The sequence below is a fragment of the Dromiciops gliroides genome, chromosome X, assembly GCF_019393635.1.
Source record: "Dromiciops gliroides isolate mDroGli1 chromosome X, mDroGli1.pri, whole genome shotgun sequence".
Classification (NCBI taxonomy): Eukaryota; Metazoa; Chordata; class Mammalia; order Microbiotheria; family Microbiotheriidae; genus Dromiciops; species Dromiciops gliroides.
The window spans coordinates 66,489,045-66,514,766 of record NC_057867.1 but is presented as its reverse complement, the minus strand read 5'-3'; the positions used below and the strand labels follow the sequence as shown (position 1 = coordinate 66,514,766).

Genomic DNA, 25,722 nt, shown 5'->3' with positions numbered 1-25,722 from the left:
CAGTTGTCTTGACTTTTGTCTTGACACTGAAGGCACCAACTTTTGTTGAGGGAGTGAAGGAAGCCCAGGCCACATCTAGCCTATCCCTCATCTCTTCCCAAGCCCCTGAGTCTGAAGAGGAAGAGCTCAGCTGGTGGCCATCACTGAAGCTGGGAGCAAGATAGTTTCTTGAGCCTGTACAGCCCTTGATGAAATTCCTTTTCAAAGGTCATTTGCCCTGATGAGTGACCACCCTAGTAGGACCTTATTACTATCAGTAATGGGCCAGCAAGGTAGAGTAGTAGCCTGAAGTCAGGAATACTTAAGTTCAAAGCTGGCCTCAGACACTTACTAGCTGTGTGACCCTGGGCAAGTCACTTCACCTCAGTTTGCCTCAGTTTCTTCATCTATAAAATGAGCTGGAGAAGGAGATGACAAGACTGAAAATAACTAAACAACAAAACTAATGGTGAAGCAGGCTTCCCCCACCAAAAAAAAAAATCCATCAGCACATATACACACTTCTTTGTTGCTAAACTTGAAACCATACATTGGTTACTGGGAATTTGCTTGTTCTGAGCCAAACTTTTTATCCTTTTTTTTTTTTTTTTTTAGTGAGGCAATTGGGGTTAAGTGACTTGCCCAGGGTCACACAGCTAGTAAGTGTTAAGTGTCTGAGGCCGGATTTGAACTCAGGTCCTCCTGACTCCAGGGTTGGTGCTCTATCCACTGTTTTTATCCTTTAAAAAAAAAAAAAAGGTTTTGTCAAGGATTTGACTTCTAGCAGTGTAAAGAGAAATAGGTTTGGATTCAATGAGAATTCTTCCATCTTGTATTAACGCTTCCCCAGCAAAACCTCCCTTGTCTTGTAACTTGTGAAGTACTTAGCATATGACTTCATATTTATTCCTATCAAGTTACATCCCATTAGTCAGCCCAAGATCTCTTCTGACAGATTGTCATTCAATATGTCAACTACCCTATTTGCTTTGTGTCATTTGCAGATTTCATAAGCATTTCAACTATGCTTTCATCCAAGATGTTGACAAAAGTGTTCACTGTCATGAGACCATGCATGGATCCCTGGGGTACTTCAGTGGAGACCATTTTCCAAGATGCTATCAGACTTGCCCTTCTCCAGTCCCATAACACCTGTCCCTTTCCAGCCAACTAACTAAGGCTCAGCCATCCTGTAAAGCAGTATGGTATAAGTGAGAAGAGTACTGGACTTGAAGGCAGAAGACCCAGGTTCAATGCTGGCTCTGCCACTTATCATCTGTTTGACCTTACGATTTTTCCACTTACATTGGGTGTCAATTTCCCATTAACCATTCTTGTTCAGTTCTCTTCAATCTAAGATTATTCTCTTTGGCAAAGAAAACAAGGTCAAATGCAAAGGCAGGTCCCATATGTACCAAAAATATTCAAAATTGAAATTTTGTGGAAGCAAAAAGCTGGAAACAAAGTAGATGCCCATCAACCAAGGAATGGCTGAACAAACTGTGATCTATAAACATCATGGGAGTATTATTGCACCTTAAGAAATAATGAGTCTGAGGAATTCATAGAACTGATGCAGAGTAATTAAGCAGAACCAGGAAAATAAGAGACATGACTACAAAAATGTAAATGAAAAGAACGACAACAAAAATCAAACACTGTATAATTATAATAATCAACCCTGGCCCAGGAGATGAGGCAACATGCTTCCCTCCTTTAATTGGAGAAGGGGGGGACTATGGGTGTGGAACACCGCACAGTTTTTACTTAACAGTTTTCCTTTGCTACAAGGGAAGGCTCATCCAATGATGATAGAGGGGATTATATCCAGAAATGATCTGGATGTAAAAAGATAATAAAACTTTTTTTTTAAATCAGCGAGAAAACCAAAATGTTGACTAGAGATCAGGGTAAGATGTGTCAGCTGCAGGGTTCACTCAGAGGGGTACCAGAATTCTCAGGAGTTTGCAACATTTAGATTCCAATGAATTATGATCCAAATCTATGTAGTCTCTGAACATTTAGGAATGTTAGTGCTAACATTCTCTGTCTACTGTTTTGATAGATTTGAATATTTCTACTGAACTCATATTCCACTTAAGTAATCCACTTGTGAAGCCCTGGGTATATGCCTTTGATAAACATGCTCCCATTTTTTTTTTCCCTGAACAGAACAAAGGTAAGAGCTGGATAACGCTTACCTTTTCTCCATCAGTTATCATTACCACCATTATTCTACTTGGATCTTTCTTCCCCAGTTTGTTTTTAGCTTTCCTTGCCAACCTTAGCTCATTCGGACTTCTAGTACTCCTGACCTTCTTGGTGGATAGTACCATGGTTTTGGTTCTGATGCTTGCCCTTGTTTCCCTCCTGTCTTCAATAAAGGCCTTTTGATTGGTCGGTGAGCTGCCTATGCATCCGTTGTTATCAGTCTCTTTAGATTACTCTCCATTGTCCTCAACAGAATTCCTTCTCTTTGTGTGTTCAGAATTTCATTCTTGAGAACTATGCCTGGCTTTCCTCTCCTCAGCTTTTAAAAAGTGTAGGATGGGGGGCAGCTAGATGGCGCAGTAGATAAAGCACCGGCCCTGAATTCAGGAGGACCTGAGTTCAAATCTGGCCTCAAACACTTGACACTTACTAGCTGTGTGACCTTGGGCAAGTCACTTAACCCTCATTGCCCTGCCCCCTCCCCTAAAAAAGTGTAGGATGGAGTGGTCCTTAGTGGTGAAAATTAGGTCTAGGACAATCGGAGGAACCCCATTGGTCAGTTCCTCTATCTTTTGAAGGAGTTTCATGAAAGTTGTCAAGAAATTCTTAGCTGGTCTGCTTTTAGCAAACAAAGTTCCAATGATCTAGTCTAAGTAGATATTCCACATTTCAAGCTGTGGTTCAGAAGCCCCAAATCCATTCTCAAATACCATCTTCTTAACCAGTTAGTCACTTCCTGCTCCAACGCACTGTCCACACAGCAGCCAAAAGAACCTTGTTGCTCCCCTAACCGAAGTAACTTTATTGCTTGCCTCTCCGCTGCCTTCTTTTTTTGGGGGGGGGAAGCAATTGGGGTTAAGTGACTTGCCCAGGTTCACACAGCTAGTAAGTGTCAAGGGTCTGAGGCCGGATTTGAACTCAGGTCCTCCTGAATCCAGGGCCAGTGCTCTATCTACTGCACCACCTAGCTGCCCCTTCCACTGCTTTCTAAAGAATGACCAAAGTTGACCTAGATTTCAAAGCCCTCTCCAGTCTGCCTTTCAACTTTCTGGCCCACATACTGCCAAAGCACTCATTACCCCTTTGATCCTCACCACTTTCCAGATCCTCCTACTTATTCCTGACTCTTCCCATTTTTTCCAGGTTGAAGGGATTGAATCCCTTGCCTGATTCTGTAGCATTGTCTGTTTCTCTTGTGCTTGTAATGTTTTCGTGTCCTAATAAATCATAAACTGCTCAAGGGCTGGGGGGGGGGGCATCTCATTTGCCTTTGTATTCCATAGGTGCTTAAATGTCTGAAGGAGAAGGCAAGTGGAAGAAATTACTCTAAGAATCTGTGTGACTTAGGGCAAGTCCCTTCACCTTCCTGGGCCTCAGTTTCCTGATCTGTAAAACCAGGGTATTATGCAGATGGCCTCTAAGTTCCCATTCTGGGCCTAGATCTAGGATGTGAACTGGCTCTGTTGTCTGAAGATCTGGGTTTTGTTGCCCAGACTTCCACATATTAGCTACATGACCACGGCAGTGAGGAGCCTTCATCGGGAAAAACAAGAGTGCTAAGAATCTTCGCCACCGTGCCCTGTCCACCTCCCCACTGAAGCCATAGCTAATGAGAAGAGCAATCAGCACACAGTGCCATTGCTGAGTATTCAGTCAGCACTCAATAAATACTGAATCATGGGGTCACCTGCCTCTAAGCAGGCCAGTCAACACCACTGTTAAGGTGTCGGAGAGGAAAGGGAGGGAAGCTGATCTCCTCTGAGAGAGTGAGCCAATCAATGAGGTCACCAGCAATCCACATCATAAAGCCGATTTTATTGCCAGTAAACCGTCCAAAACTCATTTGTTTCCTGTTTCAGTAGGACCTTATTCTTTCTGACTAAAATCCAGTCATAACATCTCTCTTAAAAATAAAATTCTTTTGAAATAAATAAACATACAAAATAAATAGCATATTTCATAAATAGTTTTTGCCCTAATGCACAGCGTTCATGCTTATATCTTAATCATCTTTTTTTCCTTCCTCCTCCCCTCCTCCCTCTTCCTACATATGGGGTTGTTGACTCCCCAGGGATTTTTTTGGATGGCAGCAATCTCTGGGGCCTCCTTTCATGTGCTTGGTGTCAAGGTGTCTGTGTGGTTTGTGTGGTGGGAAACGCACCCCCCCCAACTCCCCTCCATTGCCCTCTTTTTCCCTCCCCTCCCTTCCCTTCCCACCCCCCCCAACTGCTCTTTCACCACCTCTGGGGTGATGTGCAGGTCGAATGGATCCCCCCTCCCTGTCCCCCAGTTCCCTCTCCCCCACCCCTCCCCCAAATCACGCAACCTGTAAATACACTTTCAACAACAAGGGCTCAGCTGGATTGAGTTCAACTTAAGTGCTTCTCTGTTATCGAAGTTGTTAAAAAGGACTGACTGCTTGAAAGGCTATGAGTATAGAGCTCAAGGACATAACTGTGGCCCCACCACTGGTGGGGGGGGGAGGGGAAACAGAGGCCAGGCACATCATCTATAGCGGAAGAGGTCTCTGGACATGGAGGGCAGCTTCGAGGAGTCAACAGGCCTGGGTAAAAAGTGGGTGAACTTTTGGTGCCTCTTAGTCCTGAAGCCCTCTCGGGGTGAGCCATCTTTGTTTAGGGCCACATAATACTGTCTCTCCGAGTCTGAGTGCTTGTACAAGGTGGACGCGTAGGTGTTGTACCAATTTTCTTCAAACTGCTCCCGAAAAACACATTCTCTGGTGAGTTTCTTCTGTGAGGGGGACAAAATAAGGCAAGTCCCCCATTACGATTTTGTTTTTTAGAAATGACCCAGAGATTCCAGAGAATCAAGGAAACATACTTTACTCTTCTCAGCAGAGTGAGCAGAGACAAAGGGAGGGATGTTGAGTGTTGCACATGTTATCATATTCATTTGGTCAACAAATATTAAGCCCCTTCTACTACGAGCCAGGCACTGTGCTAGGCCATGGAGGTACCGGACAAAGAATGAAACAATCCAGTTCACAAAGACTTCCAGGGGAAGAGCAGCATGAGCAAAAGCCTGGAGGTGGGAAAAAGTAGGGCCTGGCCCTAAATTCCAATGAAGTTGTTTGCTCTTGGCTCATCAACTTCTCTTCTAATTTCTTCCCACCCACTCCCTCCTTCAAGGCTCCTCCCCTTCTAAACCCTCCCCCCAGCCCCCAGTAAAGGAGCTTAATAGTCTTCACACCAAGGTGTCAGTGACAGAACAGCTTAGAATAAATATGAGAATGAAAATCACTCCCAAGTCTCCAATGATTTCCACTTTCCTCCTGATAGCTTGGAGGAGGTAAGCCAGGGGTTGTGTTATTTCCATTTTATAGTTGAGGAAACCTAGGCTCCGGGGAGGTTGACATGGCCGAGGTCACGCAGTTGTACATGACCCGACCTGAGCCTTGGTTGAAAGGCAGCTCCATTTCCTCTACATAATGGGCACAGGGGCACAGTCAGGGCTTTAAGCCAATTTGTGTCTGGGTGAGGTTTCCTGGAAATGATATCCCACAGGCATCAATCATTGAACGTGTCGATTGTTCCCACTGCATGCAGGAATCTGCTTCTGCTCCAGAGAAACCAGAAGAAGCAAGAAGAAGGGACAGAAGGGGCAAAGGACCAGGGTTCAAATGCTGATTTTGCTACTTGCTCCCTTTGGGTAGTGGACTCAAAAGGCCTCCAAGATCCCTTTCAGCTCTAACCAACCAGAGCCGGTGAGCAGGAGCCTAAAGGGAGGTGGGGGGAATTACTCATGGCCTTTGATTAGCTAGGCTTTGACTGCTCTACCAGTAAAGCCAGGGTTCTCTGAAGTATTAACCAGCAGAGAGGAACTAGCTATTGTTCTCTATCACCCAAAGAAATGTGGAAAAAGAAACCTAAGATGAGCTGCAGCATGAGGGACTCAGGTTAGACCTGAGGAGGCACTTACCATGACACTGATGGGTATTAAACACTAGAGTGGTATCACTGAAGGTAAATGGTGAAATTGCCTTCATTAGAGGCGCCTTGAAACAGGGTCCTGCGCAAAGGTAGGGACCTTGGGTAAGTCATTCTTTTCTCTGGACTTCCCCTTCCTTGTGTAGAAACCTATATAAGGCTCCCACGGGTGAGCTCTGATCTCTCCCACAAAGGGGCCCCTCAGAAGCACCTCAGCTTTGGCGGCCCCTGGGTCTCCCACAATAGGCCTATCCTTTCCCCCTTGATGTGACTGCTGTTCCAGAAGGGGACAGTGATACCAAGTGCTGGGGACAGGCCTATCTCTCAGATGTCAAGAAAAAATGTCCTACACTCCAAGTAGGGCAAGTGGGGTGGGGGGAGGGGAGGTGTACTGGGAGGCAGGCGGTCTGGGAGGCATGTGGCATCGTGGGGCCTGAGCTGCTCACAGGATCAGAGCGTTAGAACTGGAGGCATCCCCCAAGGATTATCTAGTCCAGCCACTTCTTGTTAAATGAGGAAACAGGCCCAAAAGAAGGATGTGATTTAGCAAAGGTCTCTACAGAATGGATTTTCCCCAGTCTGGAATGGAAATTATAAATGAAGGGAAGCCCCTGAAAGCACCTAGGTTAATAAGGGGAGGGCTTTTCTTTTCTGGCTGGCATCAAAAGCTCATGACTAGCTAGGGAGGTGTCCCCAGTCCTAGCCTGCCTCTCTCTAAAGGACTATGATGGACTATGACCGGAGGGGGCAGCACATCATACAGTGGGAGCAGCACTGACCTTGAACTCAGCTAACTTGCCTTTGACTGCTTGCTTTAGATCTGTTACTTCCTTCCTGTCTCTGGGCCTCAGTTTCTCTCCTCTGCAAAATGAGGAGGTGGGACTAAAGAAATGATCTCTCTTTTCTCAGAAATGGGAGTGATCATGACCCACGTCCCATTCTTCTTGAAAGCCAGTCCTGTAACCATCAGCTTTAGGCCTAAATTAGGGAAGTGTGTTGTGGAGTCAAAAAAGATTAGGACAAGGAGTCAGGATATGGGATTTCCAGGATAATGCAGAACTCCCAAATGAAGAAGTTTCTGCTACCAGTGGAGATCACCACTTTCTCTGCAACCTAGAGACTTGAGTTGCCTAGAGAACTGACAGGTTAAGTGACATGCCTTTGTGTGTCAGAAAGGAAAGCCTTGGGCCCAGGGTTCCTCATTTCTGAGGTCAGTTCTCACCATTCACTACACCCACTGTCAGCCCAACTCTCTGGGGTGTAGCCCAAACCAGATAAATGTGGAGTTCCTATCCAATGTGAATGTGTTGATATATTTATTTAAAGAAAACTCTACCAACATGTGTGGTTTTCTAAGTCACTATGCAGTCTGAAAGGGATCCTTAAGTACAGTTTAGTGGCCCCCATTTCTATTTGAAATTGACACCACTACATCAGGCTACTTCTCAAGAGTCAAATCCTGACAAGTCATCTTACATCTCAGGGGCCTGATGTGTAAAATGAGAGGACTGGAATAAATGATTAGATGAGCATGCCTTCTACACCTTTATTCAAGTCATTGGAAAAAATGGTTTAAAAGCACAGGGTCAAGCACAGATCCCTGGGACATTGTACTCAGACCCCCTTCCCAGGAGTCATGGGACTGTAATTGACTACTGTTTGGGTAGGGTCATTCAACCAGTCCCAAATACATGTAACTGTATGATCAGAGTCCAGATCTCTCCATCTTGTTCAAAAGTAAAGCATGAGAGACTTTTGTCAAATGCTTTGCCAAAATCTAGGTAAGCTCTATCTACAGTAGTCCCCTGATCTCCTGGTCTGCAAACACTGTTAGAAAAGGAATTGAAATGGGGGGCAGCTAGGTGGTGCAGTGGATAGAGCACTGGCTCTGGAGTCAGGAGGACGTGAGTTCAAATCTGGTCTCAGACACTTGACATGTACTAGCTGTGTGACCTTGGGCAAATCACTTAACCCTCATTGCCCCACAAAAAACAAACAAACAAAAAATACAGACAGTGAGAATTTTACTAGCTGTGTGACCCTGGGCAAGTCACTTAACCCTCACTGCCCCACAAAAAAAAAAGGGAAAAGAAAAGAAATTGAGCATGTGGGCATACCACCTGTGCCTAGGCCAGTGCTGCATTGCTATTGACATCTATCAAGGGTGATTTGCAAGACTATAAAATGAATAAATGTCTCCTGTATCCTCTTCAACCTCTTGGCATTGCTTTGAACTGGCCTGATACCAGGCCAAACCAAATACAGAGCCAACTTGCTACCATCCCCACCTGTACCCATAGCCTGAGGCATCAAGTAAAGGGTTGTAGGTTCTCTGCCAAGCTTGGCTGAGCTACAGTTCTGCTAGTAGCTGCTCTTGTGCCTGAATGGGTGGTTCCAACCTCCCTAGGGGCCTGCTGGCTGTGTTGGCCCTGAGTTCTTGATGCCTTTGATAGCTTTCCTTCTTTCTGCAGTTTGCAGTGGTGGAAAGGGCACTGGATTTGGAGCCATTGGGCCTGGATGCAAATCCTAGTTCCCTTGGGCAAGTCACTCACTACCCCATCTCTGGACCTCAGTGTCCTTTTTTTGTGTGAGGCAATTGGGGTTAAGTGACTTGCCCAGGGTCACACAGCTAGTAAGTGTTAAGTGTCTGAGGCTGGATTTGAACTCAGGTCCTCCTGAATCCAGGGCCAGTGCTCTATCCATTGAGTCACCTAGCTGCCCTGTCAGTGTCCTCTTTTATAAAATGGGGTAGTTGGATTAGAAGATGCCTAAGATCCCTTTTGGCTCTAAAACTATGACTCTCTTCCCCCTGGGATATTCCAGCAAGGTACCCTGCCATGCATACCACTCTCCCCTTCCTCCGTACCATGTCATTGTAGTCGTGAGAGACAGGAGGAAAAGGTATTAGGAGGGTAAGAGGGAAAGTTCTGCTTTTGGACCCACTCAGTATTTCCCTGCTCTGAGTGTTTCACCAGGACTGAAAGAAAGGATGAGCCTAAGTCATCACCGTTACCCTGAAGTTTGGTGCTTGGCTGCCAGCCCTCTGTGCCACTCCCTCCCTTCCCATCCCTGGATTGTTCTCCCAGCCTGAAGCCCTTTCAAGGTCATAGAATCTGATTTAGAGATCCTCAAGTCCAACCAGATCATTTTACAGAAAAGGGGACCAAGGCACAAAGAATTTTGTTAAGTGACTTGCCAAAGGTCACACAGCTTAGATTTGTACCTAGGTCTTCCTGACTCTAAGGTCCACCCTCTACCCACTACATCTATCATAGTCTTTGGCAGATAGCTGCTTGTTTAGGGCAAGCAGAGGATCATAAAGGACAGCAGCCTTGGGAGCCTCCCCAGTTATTGCTGGACAGAGGCTGGAGAAGTGCAGACACAATAGGCCTCATCTGCTATCTCACTTGCTCTTGGGCTGGGCTCTGCTGTGGGCAAAGGATGAGTTGGTGATAACTGAAATCTACAGAACTAAAGGAAGTTTTCTATGAAGGAAGAGGAGGAAGCAGCCTGTATGGTACAAGTGGGCCCATTCCTCAAGTTAGATCATAGATCTTTGAGCTGGAAGGGATATCAAGAGATGGCACAATCCACCTGCTTCCTTTCCTTTCAAAAAGGTTGTCTCCTGATTCCTAGTGCAGAACTCTTTATGCTGACTTTCCTTTGCCCCTAAATCTCTGACTAGCCTGTACCAGCACCCAACACTTTACCCTTAAGAGTTAATCCTTGGGATTAAATCATCCTCTATCTTCAGGGTTCCTGTTAAGGTTAAAAATGAGGCCTGAGAGGGCTGGCAGCATGAGTACTAACCCATCAGCACCCACTAGGATGGATTTGTTTGGCAGATAAGGAGAAGGGTCACTCTCCAGGGAGCAGAGCCCTAAGTGGCTCTGATGGGGAAGTGAGAAGTCACCTCTTACTGCTTGGGTTTGGATCCCAGCGCCACTCCTTACAACCTATTTGACCTTGGACATGCCATTTAGGCTTCTCTATAGGCCTAAATGTAGGCCTCTTTATAGTCTAAGATTTCTCTTAGACCAAATGAGATCCCTTCCAGCTCTGACATCCCATGATTCAATCGATTTGAAGTTTGGGTAGGAGGAGATTAGAAAAGGACTGCCTGGGGGGCGGCTAGGTGGTGCAGTGGATAAAGCACTGACCCTGGATTCAGGAGGACCTGAGTTCAAATCCGACTTCAGACACTTGACACTAGCTGTGTGACCCTGGGCAAGTCACTTAACCCTCACTGCCCCACAAAAACAAAAACAAACAAAAAAAGAAAAGGACTGCCTGGGCATGCAGGTAGAGCCCTGGGGTGTGAATAGAGTAAAAGCACTGGGGTACCTATAGGGAGTATGAGGGGGAGGAGGAGGGAGCTCCCCCTTTACTGATTTCGATGAGGTTTAGGCCCATTTGAGAAGATGGTCTAGGGAGGAGGGGTGGGTAAAGCATTTCTGTTGATTTTTTTTGGTGGGGCAATGAGGGTTAAGTGACTTGCCCAAGGTCACACAACTAGTAAGTCAAGTGTCTGAAATCGGATTTGAACTCAGGTCTGCCTGAATCCAGGGCTAGTGCTTCATCCACTGCAGCACTACCTGGCTACCCCCTCTGTTGATGATTTAAGAAGTTATTCATTGCAGGGGGCGGGGGGAAGGAAAGTTTGTGTCCTCCTGAACATGTTTTCTTGTGTCACTAATGGAAAGTCAAAATCTGAGCTGCAAACAAACCATTCAGAAGGTATCTTCTGTCCTGACCTTCTCTTCAGGAGAATCATCCCTCTCCTTTGCCAACCCTAGGATTTGTACTATTTGCAGCTAGGCCAGCCTCAGAAGGCATGGCAGATGTTCAACTTACCGAGCCATATAGCTCACCACGCTCATTCATCCCTAGGTAGAGGCCCGAGTCCACTCCCCGGATGCTGATCAGTCCCACAGCCAGGCTGATAAATTCCAAGATTCCTACAATGAAAAGGGAAAACACAGTCTCCATTAATGATGTCAAGAGGAAACAAGGACCCTGGCCTTCCTCCCTTCCCTGGTTTTTCTTCCTTTCTGTCATCAAAACACTGGTAGGTTAACCAAACTGTTTTTGTTTAGGGAATAGGCATACCCAGGGAAGGACAGAGCCAGCCCTGGGCTGAGGGGTGGGAGGTAGTGGTTCAAGAGCCTTGGGGTCTAGCCCTGGGAAGACCACTTTGCGTTCCTTCCACCAGGGCCCTAAGGCCTCTTCAGGCTTCAGTTGCTCCATCTATAAAATGGGAACAGTGATCAGTAATTTGCAACCCATATGGTTTCTTTCTCAACTCTGAAATCTCCAAGAATAACCTAAAACCACACTGAAGGCATTCTTTTTTCCCCATAAAAGTATTTATTATTTTCCAGTTACATGTAGAGATAGTTTTCAACATTTGTTTTTAGAAGATTTCTAGTTTCAAGTTTTCTCTCTCCCTCCCCAAGACACCAAGTGATCTGATATAGGTTATATATGTACAATCACCTTAAACATATTTCTGAAGGCACTCTTTATGAATGAGGATAGAGGCGGGTGGGTCTGCACCAAAAGCATTTCACAGCAAACCAGATCTTTACAGTCACAACTGACTGTTGAGAACCCCACATTCCACTGTGCCAATTATGGACTTTCAAGAAGTATTTGATTAAGGCAGAGCCAAATACCACCTTAAAAGGCTCTCCCCCAACAGGGTGTCTCCCATGCACATGGCAAAGTCATACAAAGTTTCTTGCAAGATGCCACAACCAAATAACTTTGTCTGATGACCCTTTGCTTCTGTTAGCATCAAGTGAGGCCCCAAACAGTGTCTTTCCCAAAGGTATGTTCAGCACAGTCCAAATGGAAAAGGGTTGAAGGTAAGTCCTCCAGATGTTCAGGTTTGTAGATGACACTACTGATTGCCTCAAGCCCCGGAACACTGCCAAGCCTCATCAATGAGTCTCACTGTCACTCAAGAATTTCAGCCTAACTATCCACATATCAAAAACCAAGTGGATGAAGACTGCTCGTTTTGCAGATTCTGATACACACTTGAATGGAGAACACGGCTTTCCCATTGGACTGATGTGGACAGTGTCCTGGGGCTTACATTAAATACGAGTAGGAATGTGGGGCTGGATTTCCTTTGGGAAAGAATGCAGGGCTTTTAAGGAACCCAGGCTTCTTCTAAAACAAAGTATCATCTCTTTAACACCAATCTTCATTCATTTATTCTGGGTGGCTGTGAGCCAAGAATTACCTGAAGGATTCAAGTTAAGATTTGCCCAAAGGGCAAAGGAGACACATTGGAGAAGAAGCAGCAGAAAGGATTTGTCAGAAAGATATTTGACGGGCAGCTAGGTGGTGTAGTATAAAGCACTGGCCCTGGATTCGGGAAGACCTGAGTTCAAATGCAGCCTCAGACCCTTGACACTTACTAGCTGTGTGACCCTGGGCAAGTCACTTAACCCCAATTGCCTCATCCAAAAAAAAAAAAAAAAAGAAAGATATTTGACAATGAAAGAAAAAATGGTCCAGTCACATAGTGAGGGAGACAGATGACCAACCCCACACACCACTGGAATCCCTAAAATATCAAGAGGATGGGTGGAAGCCTTCCAGCAGGTGGAGTTGACTCCTTATTAAGGAGCCTGTGGACAAGAGTCATAGGAAGATAGCGTTGGGAATTGTTGGGTTGGGTTTGGCACTGCAGCCCTGGAGGGATGCATGTGGATGAGATCTCCAGCCCTTTGAGTATTGGCCAGGCCCTTGCCCAAGGGCCCTGTGAGGCCAAAGCCATCATTGTAGTTAAGAATCTCGGCTAGTTCACAGAAGGAAGGGGTCAGCAGCTTCCTTCCTGGCTTGTCTTGAGGGAGCACAGAACACTGGCTCACCTTCCTTTAGGGTGGCCCCTGCTTCATCTCTCTCCCTGTGGGCCCTACAGCTAACTCAAATCATTGAAAGCCACCTAGAACACTGGTTGGGTGGAACTCATAAAATGTAAGGGCCAGCAAGGATCCTAGAATATAAAATGTTAGGCTTGCTAGGTGGCAGAGTGGATGAAGTCCTGGACTTGAGTCCTGGAGTTCAAATCTAGCCTCAGTCACTAACTAGCTGTGTTATTCTCCCATCTCTAAAATGGGAGCGAACAGTAGCACTTACCTCACTGGGTTGCTGGGAGGATCAACGGGACAACATACATATCAAGTGCTTTGCAAGCCTTCAGCTGCTATATAAACACTGGCTCCTAACCGTTCTTAGAGGTAGAAAGGACCTGGGATCATAGCATCTCATTTTATAAATAAAGAAGAAGGTGCCCTGCATGATTTGCCCAAGGTCACACAGTCACAGTATGTGGTCAAGCTCATCATTTACCATTTCCCTCCTGAGAATTGACAAGTGGCCTTCCAAAACCATCTGGGGAAAAAAGTTAGGTCCTAGGAGAATCCGTCTCACAATTCAAAGCTAAAAGGACAATAGAAGGTGTCAGCCTTGCTCCTAATTTTTGAGCCGTCTCTTTCTGGGGACTCAGGAACGAATGATTATCCCTGCCTCTTGTACATGGCTAAGGGAGGTAAGACCTGAGATCGTTTTCTTTTACTCAGAGTTAGCCTAGCAAAGGTGGAGAGATCAGGAAGGCCCTGGAAGCATGGGAACAGAGGAAAACGGGGTGGGGGGGCAGGGGAAGGAAGTCAGGTCTAACACAAAACTTGGGGCTATGGGCCGATGCTGTTACTATTAAAGACCTCTGGGTCCCGGCTAGGTAAGCAGAATGGGCTTTTCCATGATCCACTTCCATCTGACAGTCATGTGGCTCTCTTTGTTCCGAGTTTTCAGATGGCTAGGTCAATTTCCTACATCTCAACCCACAGGCATCTCCTGTGCTTGTACAAAGCGCTATCTATGTGGTGGTCCATGTTTCTAATGTTTTTATTTCCTAAGAACTTGGCTGACCCTGCTCTGCTGATTACTTAGGAAATCCTTGATATTATTGGGAACCTTCAGAGGTCATCTAATCCATTCCTCTGCTGCCCGGAAGGATACTGTAGAATGAGGATCTTAACCCTTCCACCATTTTAAGGGAAGGGCAAAGAGGGCAATACTTTTGCCCATAACCCACTGTAATCTCTAACAAGAGGAAGAGTGCTACAGGCGAGCAGGGGTCAAATCCTATCTATGTTACTTCCTAGCTACTTATGTGTGACCGTGGGCAAGTCACTTGCCCTCTCTGGATCTCAGTTTCCTCCTTTGTAAGGTGAAGGGATGACTTAGATATCAGATAATGATGTCTAAGATCCTTTGTGGGTTTAAAGCTAGACTTTCTTTGGCTTAAATTTAAGAATGCCTTTCTGTTGTCTCATAATCTAACCCCAACATTTTATGGAGGAATAAATTTGGGACTAGAAGTTAAGTGACTTGCCCAAGGTACCACAACAAATAGCAAATCCTCTGACTCTAAATTCAGCACCCTGCCCCCCGCCCTTGCCCAGGCCCCATTGCACCTTTCAGAGAAGTCCTTCTCTGTGTCACTGTTCTCCCTACTCCTGAAGTCCCCTTACCCGGCCGTTTTGGGGCACCACATCTGTTTGCCACTTTTCTTAGCTGGAGTCTACCCAAGGAGGGGCCTGCTGAGAGGCACGTGATGATGGGACAGGCATTCCTGGCGCTCGACCAGCAGGAATGCAGAGTGAACAAGCCCTTTCCCCCTTTTGGAGCTTCATCTGGAAGTAGGTGTTGGAGGGCAAAGTTGCTAAGTGGGCAAAGTTTATCTCCAGCACTCCCTGTCAGCAGCCAGGACTGCAACCTGGACTCCAGGCCCAGGGCATTTGCAGATTGAAGTGGAAAGAGCTCTGGATATGCTGTCTGTACACATTGTCAGATTCAATTGCTGTAGCAACTATTTTGCTTAAGTGACTTATTTTTTTATATACAAGGGAGGGGGTCAGTTTGGCAGGGGCGGGGGGAATAGGTCTAGAAATGACTGTGATGCACAAACTTTTCAAAAGACTAGAAGAGGGGCAGCTAGGTGGCACAGTGGATAAAGCTCCGGCTCTGGATTCAGGAGTTCAAATCCAGCCTCAGACACTTGACACTTACTAGCTGTGTGACCCTGGGCAAGTCACTTAACCCCCATCGCCCCGCCAAAAACCAAAACCAAAACCAAACCAAAACAAAACAAAAAACCCAACTTAGACCTGTGTCCTGTTCCTTCTGGATTCACTGAGATGGTCAACAAATAACCCATGCTAAAATTGGGAGTGTTCTTGAAATAACACCTTATCCCAAGAAGTTTCCAAAGGGGAAATGACCCTCCAATGTAGATTATTGGCTTGGAGGAGAGATTTTTGGAGGGTGAGTGAACCTCCTGGTACAACCTCAAATCCAGCCGTGGATCTATGGCTCGGGCTAATCGTGGCCATACCCACTGAGCAAGAGAACAATCCTCACTCAAGAGCTTCACTAATAATCTGGGCTCTTTCCCCACCCACAGTAAATAGACCCATCATCCCAGAAATTTCTGAGAAGCTTCAAGGAAAACTAAGAGTTCCTAAGCAGAAGGCCTGGGTTCAAGTCCAGACTCTGTACTTCAGGGTAGGGCTGGGAAGGGAAGACAATCTTTTCTCTTCTCTGGGACTCAGTTTCCTCCTCTGGCTCCAACTCATCTTTACAGGCTTTCCACATGATATTCCTTTCACACATCCTACATTCCAATCAAACTGGCCTTCACGCTATTGTTCCTTGCTCATGGCATTCCATCTCCAACGTCCACGTTAGTACCCAGGCTGTTCCCTATGCCTGGCATGCTCTCCTTCCTCGGTTTGGCCTCCTGAAACCCTTTAGGCTCCTTTTAAGGCTCAGCTCAAGGTCTCTTTGTAACTCCCTGTCATTGGTGCTCCCTGCCCTGTACCCCAAAATGACTTGATTCTGCAATTACTTATCTGGGCAAATCTTGTTTCTCTCCAGTAGAAAGTAGGCTTCTCAGGGCAGGAACGGTTTCATTTTTGTTGCCTAGCACAGTACCTGCCACATAGTAGGTGCTTCTAAAGTGCTTGTTGGATTGGACTGAATTGGGAAGTGGGAATTAGAATGCTTCCACCACCTAGCTCAGTGCAAAGGAAACAACTGTGTGCTTCAAGCACTCTAGAGCTGAGTGAAATGTGGAGGAGCTGGGGCACCATAGTTTGCCACCCCCCCAATTCTCTGACCTTTTCCAGTGCCAGAATGGTTGGCACTGCCTCATGGGCAAACCCCAACATCTCTGGGCTCCGATCAGCACCTGGCACCCTGCCCCAATGGCAGAGACTAGACTATACCCCCCCTCCATCCCACCAGCTGCCAGGCCTGTGGTGCTGTCTGCCTCCCGGTCTCCAAGTGCCCATTGGGAAGGCTGGGGTCCGAGTAGAACCGGCCGGCTGGCCAGCCAGACAGAGATTTCAATCCTCCTGGCTACCGAATGCAGATGGGGAAACAGTCCCCCGTGCCAACACGTTATTACTTGGAGTCAGGGCTGTGCTTGGGCTCCGCCGGGCTCTCTCTGAACATGCGGATTCCAGGGTAATCCTCGGGGGCCCTGCTCTCCAATTACAACAAATAGCTATTTACTTTACGGGGCCTTTGGAGACTACACCCCTTCCCCCAAAGCAGAAATCTATAATATTTTATATCTTCAGTCTGGTCTCCTTTACTCTGCTGGAATGTTGACTGCTAAAACACTTATGGAATGTTCAAGTTTCGATTTATTGAATACTCCGCCTGATTAAGTCCAAAAGGAGGGGTGGTGGAACAGGGTGGGGTGGGGGGAAGGGCTCCAAAGTTTAAGCTTCCCCTCATCTTTTGCTCCAAGCTAGACCAAGGTTTGGGTTTGTGTTAGGTTCAAAGTCGGCAGGGGAAGTGGACGCAAGACAACTTTGAGCAATGTTCCAATTTCCTTTATGGGAAATCCACCAATCTGATGAGGGAAAGGCCGGGGAAGAGGCAATGCTGAGTGTATCTGGGGCAGAGGTTTTTTGTAAAAAGAGGTAAGAGCTAAGCTGGTGGAGAGGGGGAGGGAAGGCTGTGCTACTGGCGGTTTAACAGGATCTGGAGTCAAAATGGACCTTGGAGATCCGCTAGTCTACCCCTCCCGGGCATTTTATGGTTGGGGAAACTGAGGCCCAAAGCAGTTCAAAGGTTTGCCCCAGAGCACAGACATAGTTAAATAGAACTGGGACTTCAACTCAGGTCCTTTGATTCCAAATCCCACTTTTTTTCCCCTTCAAATTCCCAGATGAAAAGGAAGAAAGTTGGGTCTTTCAGGCCCGAAATAGGAACTAAAGACCAGTGGTTGTTTATTTTGCCTTTACTTTGACCTTGGAGATTCCTGTGCTTGGCTGTAGCCTTAGGTATCAGCACGGCCACCACCTCGGGCCCTTGGGGTTCTGTCAGTCTGTGAGGCTCTCCCTCCCACACTAGCAGCCAGCCACCCCAGAATCCATAGGCCATTCCCTCTCTGTGGAAAAAATCCAGTTCTGGGGGCAAAGGTGGAAGGGTTCCCTCCCCTGGAGAAGTGGGGAGAGCAGAGCCAAGCTAGCAACCTGCAGTGGGCCCCACCCCCTCCCATTCCCCCTTAGGGACCTGCTGAAAGTTTATACAGACACCTGCAGCCCTCAACTGAACTCCCCCCACCCCCAAACTTACTCTACTTCAGCTCAGAATGCATTTTTCCAAGATGACATAGGCCTCATTAGGGTTCCTGCCTGCTCTGAGCAGGCCAGCCCTGTCCCCAAAGCCATTTTCCAGGCTGGGCCCTGCCCTCAGACCCCTCTTGCTATACCCCTACACCCCTTCACTCCTTCTAGTCTGGCAGGAAAGAGAACTTGGGAGGGGGATGGGGGGGGCTGCGGTAGCTGGAAAGGAAGGCAGGCTTAGGAAGATGAGCCTTGAATTTGCATTGGTTTGCAGAGAGGAAGGGTCATCTCCTCTCTGCTTAGGGGGAGACAGTCGCTAGGAAGGGAAAGAGGGTTTACTGGGCTCGAGGATTGGGCTGGTTGTCACTGCACCTGCGGAATGACTTAGCACTGGGGAGAATAGGAAATTGAAAATAAAAATGGCCACATTGCTAGGGAGTGAGCACATTTGTTTAGAGACCTAATGATCTCCATCCTGGGACATGGTTTATATTAATGTGTAATTAGTTCTGTATGTGAGACAGGCGGCTGTGCCCTTTGAACAAGCTGCTGAGCTGGGCAGCCATGAGGCCATCCCATGTTCTGGGCAGAGGAGAGATACCTGTGTCTGGAGGCAGAGGGGGAGGAGTCCTTGCCAGCCCCGAGGCCCAGGCCCAGGCCAGGAGGGGTGGAAGCCGGCTAGAGTGGGACACGGCCAGGATTTGGAGGCACCAGACCTGGGTTGGCAACTAGACTCTGATCCCCTGAAGCTCAGGCTCAGTCCCCGTCTTGGGGCAGTGTAGCCAGCTGGGGAAGTTGCCACCATGCCACCCTCCCTCCCAAGTGCCTTCCCCAAGGCTGAGGCATAGGGCCAATACCGACACCCTCCCCCAGGTCTGGGAAGCTGGCCTAGAGAGAGCGATCGATCACCTAATTGCCAAGCATTGATTTAGCACCTCCTCTGTGCCACGCACTTGGCAGGGGGCTCTGGCCCGCGGCTCTCTCGAAGGGGCACAGCACCTCAGAGCGCCCGGGCAAGCCGATGCGGACCCGCCCCGACGGAGGAGGAGCCCGCGAAGGGAGCAGGGGTTACACCTGCTCCAGTCAAGTCCCCAGGAGGGCTGCAGGTCAGGCGGGCAACCCTACTGTTCGCGGCCAAGCAGTAAGCCACCCCGCCCGTCTCCAAGCGACGGCTGAGCCACCCTCCCCGTCTAGGCGCCCTGGCTCGAAGCACTGCCCAGAGCTCCCCACGCACAAACTCGGACTGTCCCGCACGCACACTCCCGCTCCGCTCCTCGAGGGCAGCCTGAGAGGCAGGCAGACGGCGGGTGTGCCAGTGGCCCGGCCCGCCCCGCCGCCGCCGCCGCCGCCTCCCCGAGGGCGCGGCACCCGCACCCGCACCCGCACCCCTCCTCCGCCCCTGCCCCGTTCCCCTCTCACCGAAGCGGCTGTGGTCGTGCCTGGTGCCGTGCACGGTCCCATTGGGGAAGATCTCCAGGTGGAAGCCGGTCCGGCAGTACAGCTGTCTGCGCCGCAGGATCCCCTTGAGGTGGGCGAAGTCAGTGGGCGAGCCGCGCTGCAGCTTGCCCTCGATCTGGCCCAGCCGCTCGGTCAGGAAGCCCGGGGAGTCGGCTAAGGGCATGCTCCCCAGGGACGACGAGAAGCCGTGCACGTCCCAGTCCAGAGAGGCGCCCAGGGCCCCCCCGAGCTCGGCCATGGCCCCGGCCACCGTTGGGGGTGTGTGAGAGAGCGTGTGCGTGTGTGTGGGAGTGGGAGTGAGTGGGAGAGTGAGTGGGAGTGTGTGCGCGCTCGGCTGTGTGCGCCGCGGGCTGGCTGGCTGGCTCCCGGGCTGGAGGAGCGGAGGGCGAGCAGGGGCGAGGGGAGCAGGCAGGGCTGCAGGGCTGGGCTGAGCTCCCTGCTTCCCCAGCTCCGGCTTCTCTCGCTCGCTAAGCTTGCTCGCTCGCTCGCTCGTCCGTTCGCTCGTCAGCTCGTTCGCTCACTCGCTCTCTGTCTGTCTGTCTCTGGGCCTCCCTCTGGGCAGGCGGGCTGGCGGGCTGGCGGGCGGGTGGCCCAAGTCGTGGCCGGCCGGGGGACCTGCTCGGCTCGCTCAGCGGCGGCGGCGGCGGCGGGGAGAGCGCTGCTGGGACGGCTGCTGCACGGCGCTGGGAACAAAAGTGGCGGGGCCCCTGGGCCTTGATCTCGGGCTGCCTTTCATCCCTCGGTGTGTCCGGCTATCACAGGCGAACGCCACTTTATATACATCCGCACTCACTCCCCTTACATTGACATATTGGGTATTTAAATACAAGCCACACCTCACTGGCATCCCCTCCGAGATTGGTGTGCGTGGTTTGGGTTTTTTTTCCCCCCTTCTCGGATCCATTTGGCTCTTTTTGGGAGAGGGGGGTGGAGAGTGAGTGAGCTTCACTCCCTCTTTTATTATGAAAAAAAAAAACGGCAGGAAAAAGCTACACATCGCAGCGAGCCATAACAGCTTTTGGCGAGTTCTTGTAAAACTGCTGATGAAATAACGGAGCCCCGTGCGCGGAGGCCGGTGGCGTCCCCAGGCACCGGGGCGTGCGTCTGATTGTCTGATGGTGCGACTGATTGTCTGATGGCGCGCCTGATCGTGTGCCAGGGTGCCCCTCCACCTGGTGCCCCGGGCACGTCCCCAACTCCCCCTCCCCGCGCTCTGATTTCCAAGGCGTCCTGACCCCAGTCACCTTTGGATCCTCTGAGACCCCAAGGGAGAGGTCGGGCTGGGGCTGAAACACCTCCTCCCTCCCCCACCCCAACTTTATACTTGTATTTAGACCTTTCTGTCCGTCTTGCATAGGACAGAACTGAGACCCAGAAGGGCCCAGCGACTTCGGAAAGTGCCCCTGGGAGCAGGGCCTGTTTCACTTTTGCCTTTGTATTCCCAGCCCGAAATACGGTTCCGGGCACTCTGTAGGCGCTTAATAAACACTTGTTGATTGATCTCTACACAGGTAGTTAGTGGCAAGAGCCAGGCTTTGAACCCCAGGCCCTGGGACTCTTTCCCACCGTACTCACAGGTGGGCAACGAGGGGGAAAGAAGAGACAAATGCATTGGGATTGGGGGAATGTCCCTGAGCCCCCATAGTAACGGGGGGGGGGGGAAGCAGATGGGATAGAGAAAAATCTCACAGAGGAGGGAAGACTTGCAGGGGGCGTTTCGCTGAATATGGTTGGGGGGGGCAGAGAGGAAAGTGATCTTTTTGAAAAACGATCTCGCCTGGTTTTAAGGCTGCGTTTTTTACAGGCCACTTGAGAGCAGCATATACGCAAGGAGGCTTGAAGCCTGTTGTGGGTTTTTCTTCCACCTTTTTCATGAGGGAAACAGGTGTTTCCTAGCTCTCTCCTGTGCTCGGCTCCCTGACACTCTATCTGCAGCAGCTGCAGCCGCCGCTGGCGAGGGCCAGAGAGAAGGAGGAGGAGGAGGAGGAGGAGGAGGAGGAGGAGGGAGAAGGGAAGAGGAGGAGGAGGAGGGAGGAGGAAAAAGGAGGAAGACCACGACCACCCGACCCGGGCGCCTGGGGCGCGGGGGGGGGGGGCAGCGGAGGAACACGGCGGGTCGGGCGGAGGGTTTGTGATCCCGAGCCGGGCCACAGCTCCGGGGCCCCAGGAGTCAAGGGGTCTGGCGCGCCGCGCCGCCTCCGCTCGCTCCCGCGCCAGCTCCCTCGGGGCTCGGAGCGCCCCAGGCCCGCTCGCCAGCACTGCGCTCGCCGCCTAGACGGCGCTGTTGCTCGCAGCTTCTGCCGGCGTGGTAGGGCCCGTTTGGCCCTGGATCCCCGGCTCGGTCCTAGGAAGCCAATGCTAGGAAGGAAGGAAGTCAGCTTTCCTAGGCTGCGCGGGGCGCTGCAGGCCGGGCGCCTGGCGCAGAGGTGTTCGACGTCGCGCGCACACCACCAGCACCTTTCCTTCTTAGCGCTAGAGGTGGAAGGGACTTCAGAGGTAACAAAGGCCGACCCCCCTCATTTGACTAGGGGGAGGGGTAGTTTCTGAGGTCTAGCTGAGGGAGACTAAAGTCTGGAAAGATGGCTGGTTCAGGGTTCAAGTTTAAACCCAGGTCCAAAGCCAGTGTTCCTTGTTCAGCACCTTGTTTACCTTGACGTCACCTTAAATCACCAAGCATTTATTAAGCGTCCGCTGTGCTGTGGGCGAAACACGTGTGTCCGTGGGGGAGACAAGTATGTACAAACAACGAGGGATGGCACTAAGGTTAAGGGAGAATGGAGAATGGCTTCTGGCCAAAGGTGGGGCCTTAAAGCGGAGATGGAGAAGGCTAGAAGCCTGTCCTTGGGGGGAGCTGGCGAAAATGGCCGGAGGCTGGAAATGGCGCGTCTGGAGCGGGGCAGCCCACTAGGCCCTAGACTAAGCGAGGCGGCAGGGGAGGGATCCAAAGAGTTGGCCCAGCCCCCAAAGATTTTTGTATAAACCACACTGTGAACAATCAACGAGACTTAATTAAGCGGCCCTCGGGCTTGAGTGAGGGTGGATAACCCGATGCAAATCCGAGTTTTCCCGCGAGGAGCTTCTAAATTTTATTGAGAGAGGGCCGAGCTAGGCCGTGTGGGAGAAAGTCCTTTAGAGGGACAAAGGGCTGGGGGCAGTTCACTGGAGAAGTGAGCCAGTCGAGCCCTCCTTGTGTGGGCTCTCCCGCTTCATGCGTCTGGGAAAGCATTTTCTGCAATTATTCACATCGCTATCGCCAAACTAAGTTCCAGGCCAAGCGCAACGCACTGAGTCCAGAAGGGAAAACCAAAAATGGGATCCCCGCAGGAGTTCCCATTTGAATGGAGGAGACAGCATCCAAATGACTGCGCATACATGAAAGGGAGGTGATTTCCAAGAGAAGGGGGGGCGGGGCTCTTGGGGTGGAAACGAGAGAGGCCTCCTGCGATAGGTGGGATTTGGGGAGAGGTTAAATCCCTAGCCCAGAATTACAACCCCAGGGTCTCTTTTAAATAGGGATCTGAACCCAGATCTCCCAGACCAGCATGAGATCTGCCTCTGGTGCATCTGGCTAGAAGTGTTCAACAGGCAGCCCTGATGTGGGGCTGGAGCTCAGAAGAGAGGAGAAAAGGGAACCCATTTTAAATAAGAGAGAGCTCCAAGGGGTGGCACCCTTGGGAGAAGAAGGGGGAGGAATACAGGGGGAAATGGAAGTGGTATGGAAACAAGGTATCCAACATCTTTTTCAAAAGAGATAACAGGACTGAATAATAGAAGATGCTTTCCTCCTAAGAATCCTTATTTAACTGATCAGGAAACTGAGGCCCAGCTAGGGGAAGTATGTGTCAGAGGCTGGTTGGGACCCAAAGGCTTCCATTCCCCTAGGCCAGCTTTAGCGACTGAGCAACAAAAAGCCCTTAGGGATGAAAATGTATCTAAGCTTCAGAGACTTGAATGGTGCTTCCACCACCTAGGAAAGAAGGCACCCCACCCCATCCCCCACTCCTCCCTCCCCATCCTACTCCCCCCCCCACTCCTCCCCCACTAGTCCATTCCCTTAGTAGACAGTCTTTTAGAGTTGTTTTGTCTGAAAACAAATTCAGTTTCCCATAGGCCCTTCCGATGAGTCTCTCTCTGAACTCAGATTGGCTGGTTCTCCAATGGAGAGCCCCAGAGGCCATAGCCAGCCCATTCATCCCAAATCACCTTGATGCCCCCCTGAGGCCTTGGAGGCTGATGACTATAGTTAAGGGATTCAGATTACTAATAGGCGAAAGGTATTGACAAGAATGATAAATATTCAACATTGCCCAGACCACCCTCCCCTCTCCTTTTTCTGAAAACCAATTTAGGGAACGTCTTTATCTTCTTTATCTCTTCTCCCTGGAGCCCTCCAACCTCCCAGGCTAAGCTGAGATCCCATTTGATCTAGGCTCTGGGAAGCATTTCCTGGCCCTCCCCCACCCCAGGAATATCCTGTGCTCCCCGGGGCTGAGTGGGAATCTGCTGGAGTTTTCAAATGCCCCTCCGGAGCACCCTCCTGCTTAGGGAGGAGGGGTGCACTTAGTGGATTCATTTTAGGTGAATGAGACTTGATTATTTCCAGTTTAGCCTGCATATACTTTGCATGGGGCTCTCTGTATGCTGTCACCCCCCCTTAGGCTGTAAGTTCCTGGAGAACCGAGACTGGCTTTTGCCATTCTCTGTATTCCCCCAGCGCTTAGCACGGTGCCTGGCACCTAGTAGGTGTTTAATAAACATTTATTGACTGACTCAAAGTAGATCAGAAGTTCCTTGGGGTCAGGGACTATTTCATTTTGGGCCTCAGAGCCCCGGAGTCTCACCCAGTGTCAGACAAAAGCTGGCTGATTGGCTGGACTTCTTCCCTACACCTGGGTGCAGGCTTTGCATAATGTCTGCCCAACCCTCTGGGAGTCTGCAATCTAAAAGGAAAACAATGTACAAGAATCATTTCTTTAAGAGCTTAGAGAATGAAAATCCTTTTGAAAAAGTAATAGGCATTTCTGTACTCTCCCCCTCCCCCCTTTGCTTTCCCATCTCCCCTTCTCCCCAAGCTTGTGAGCCAGAGGGCTTTTCTAATTAGCCCTGGTTGGATTCTTGGGTGGACTTCTGGGGAAGACAAGGCCAGTAGATTGCTACTTTTGGATCCAGTGACACTAGCCTCCTGGCTGTTCTACCAACAAGACATCTCTAGGCTCCCAGCATTCTCTCTGGCTGTCCCCCTTGCCTGGAATGCTGTCCCTCCTCCACTTCAACTACTGACACCCCCCCACCCCATCTTTTAAGTCCCAACTGAAATCCCACCTTCTCCAGGAAGCCTTCCCGATCCCCTCTTAATTCCAGTGCCTTCCCTCTGTTAATTATTTCCTATTTATCCTGTATGTAGTTGGCTTTGTATATATTTGCTTCTTGTCTTCCCCCTTAGGTTGTAAGCTTCTTGAGGGCAGTGACTGTCTTTTGCCTTTTTCTGTATCCCCAACTCTAAGCACAGTGCCTAACACATAGGCGATTCTTTTTTTTCTTTTCAGGGCAATGAGGGTTAAGTGACTTGCCCAGGGTCACACAGCTAGTAAGTGTCAAATGTCTGAAGCCAGATTTGAACTCGGATACTCCTAAATCCAGGACCGGTGCTTTATCCACTGTGCCACCTAGCTGCCCCCATATAGGAGATTCATAAATGTTTGTTGATTGATTGATTGATTGATTGACCTTAGTAGGACTTCATTTGCTCCACTGTGTACTCTGCCTTCAGTGATAACTGGCCAACAAGAGTTTGTAAGTGTCATCTAGTAGTGGTGGGATGCTCAAAACGTCCTAGGAAGGAGGGGGAAGATGTACTAGGGGGATGTTGTTTGCCAAGCTCCTTGGTAGAATTTTCATCTCCTTCTCCACAGTCATTCATTACTTCTTGATTTGGTTTCCCTAAGGTTACAGAAGGTATTTCCTGGGGTTACAATAATGAACATTTCTATGAGGCTTTGAAAGCACTTCACATGTTATCTCATTTGATCTATTTCTCAGTAGTGGATGAGCTTGGCAAAGGGAAAGGAAAAGGAGAGGAGGAGGGGCCGGATGGCTCGGCATCCGGTAGCTCAGCTGTCCACATGGGCTCTGAAATGTTGGAGGGAAGAGTTGGCACCTTCTTCAGCTACAAGTGCCCCTCATTGGAGCTAAGCAATACTTCAAGGTATCAATGTGCCATAGGGGAGGAAAGAATGAGTGAATAGAAGAGCAAGAGACAATGGAATTCGAAAACAGAGAAGAAAGAAAGAAAGACATATTGTAGAGAGGGGCTGAGGGTTGTCAGTGTGCCACTGAGAGTGGCTCTGCCATTTGCTACCCAGGCAGTGTTGGCCAGTCACATTCCCCCACTCTGGGCTTTGGTTTCTTCATGTCTCCAAAGAGAGTAATCATTCCTATCCTGCCTACTTTACAGGGTTGCTATGAAGATG

At 49.4% G+C, this 25,722-nt stretch overlaps 1 protein-coding gene across 1 annotated transcript; it reads right to left on the bottom strand.

The window, feature by feature from the left end:
- Positions 1-4,582: 4,582 nt before the first annotated feature.
- FGF16 (fibroblast growth factor 16) lies at positions 4,583-19,981 on the bottom strand. The gene is made up of 3 exons (XM_043974575.1): positions 19,214-19,981; positions 10,992-11,095; positions 4,583-4,941 (listed from the first exon to the last, which is right to left on the bottom strand). The coding sequence occupies exons 1-3, from the start codon at positions 19,488-19,490 to the stop codon at positions 4,696-4,698; spliced, it is 627 nt and encodes a 208-aa protein (XP_043830510.1). The 5' UTR covers positions 19,491-19,981; the 3' UTR covers positions 4,583-4,695.
- Between the last annotated feature and the right edge of the window lie 5,741 nt (positions 19,982-25,722).

Coding starts and splice junctions, on each gene's coding strand:
- FGF16 (XM_043974575.1), bottom strand. CDS start 19,490: ATGGCCGAGCTCGGGGGGGCCCTGGGCGCCTCTCTGGACTGGGACGTG. Junction 11,096..19,213: donor GCACGACCACAGCCGCTTCG/GTGAGAGGGGAA, acceptor TTTTCATTGTAG/GAATCTTGGAATTTATCAGC. Junction 4,942..10,991: donor GTGGTGAGCTATATGGCTCG/GTAAGTTGAACA, acceptor TCCCCCTCACAG/AAGAAACTCACCAGAGAATG.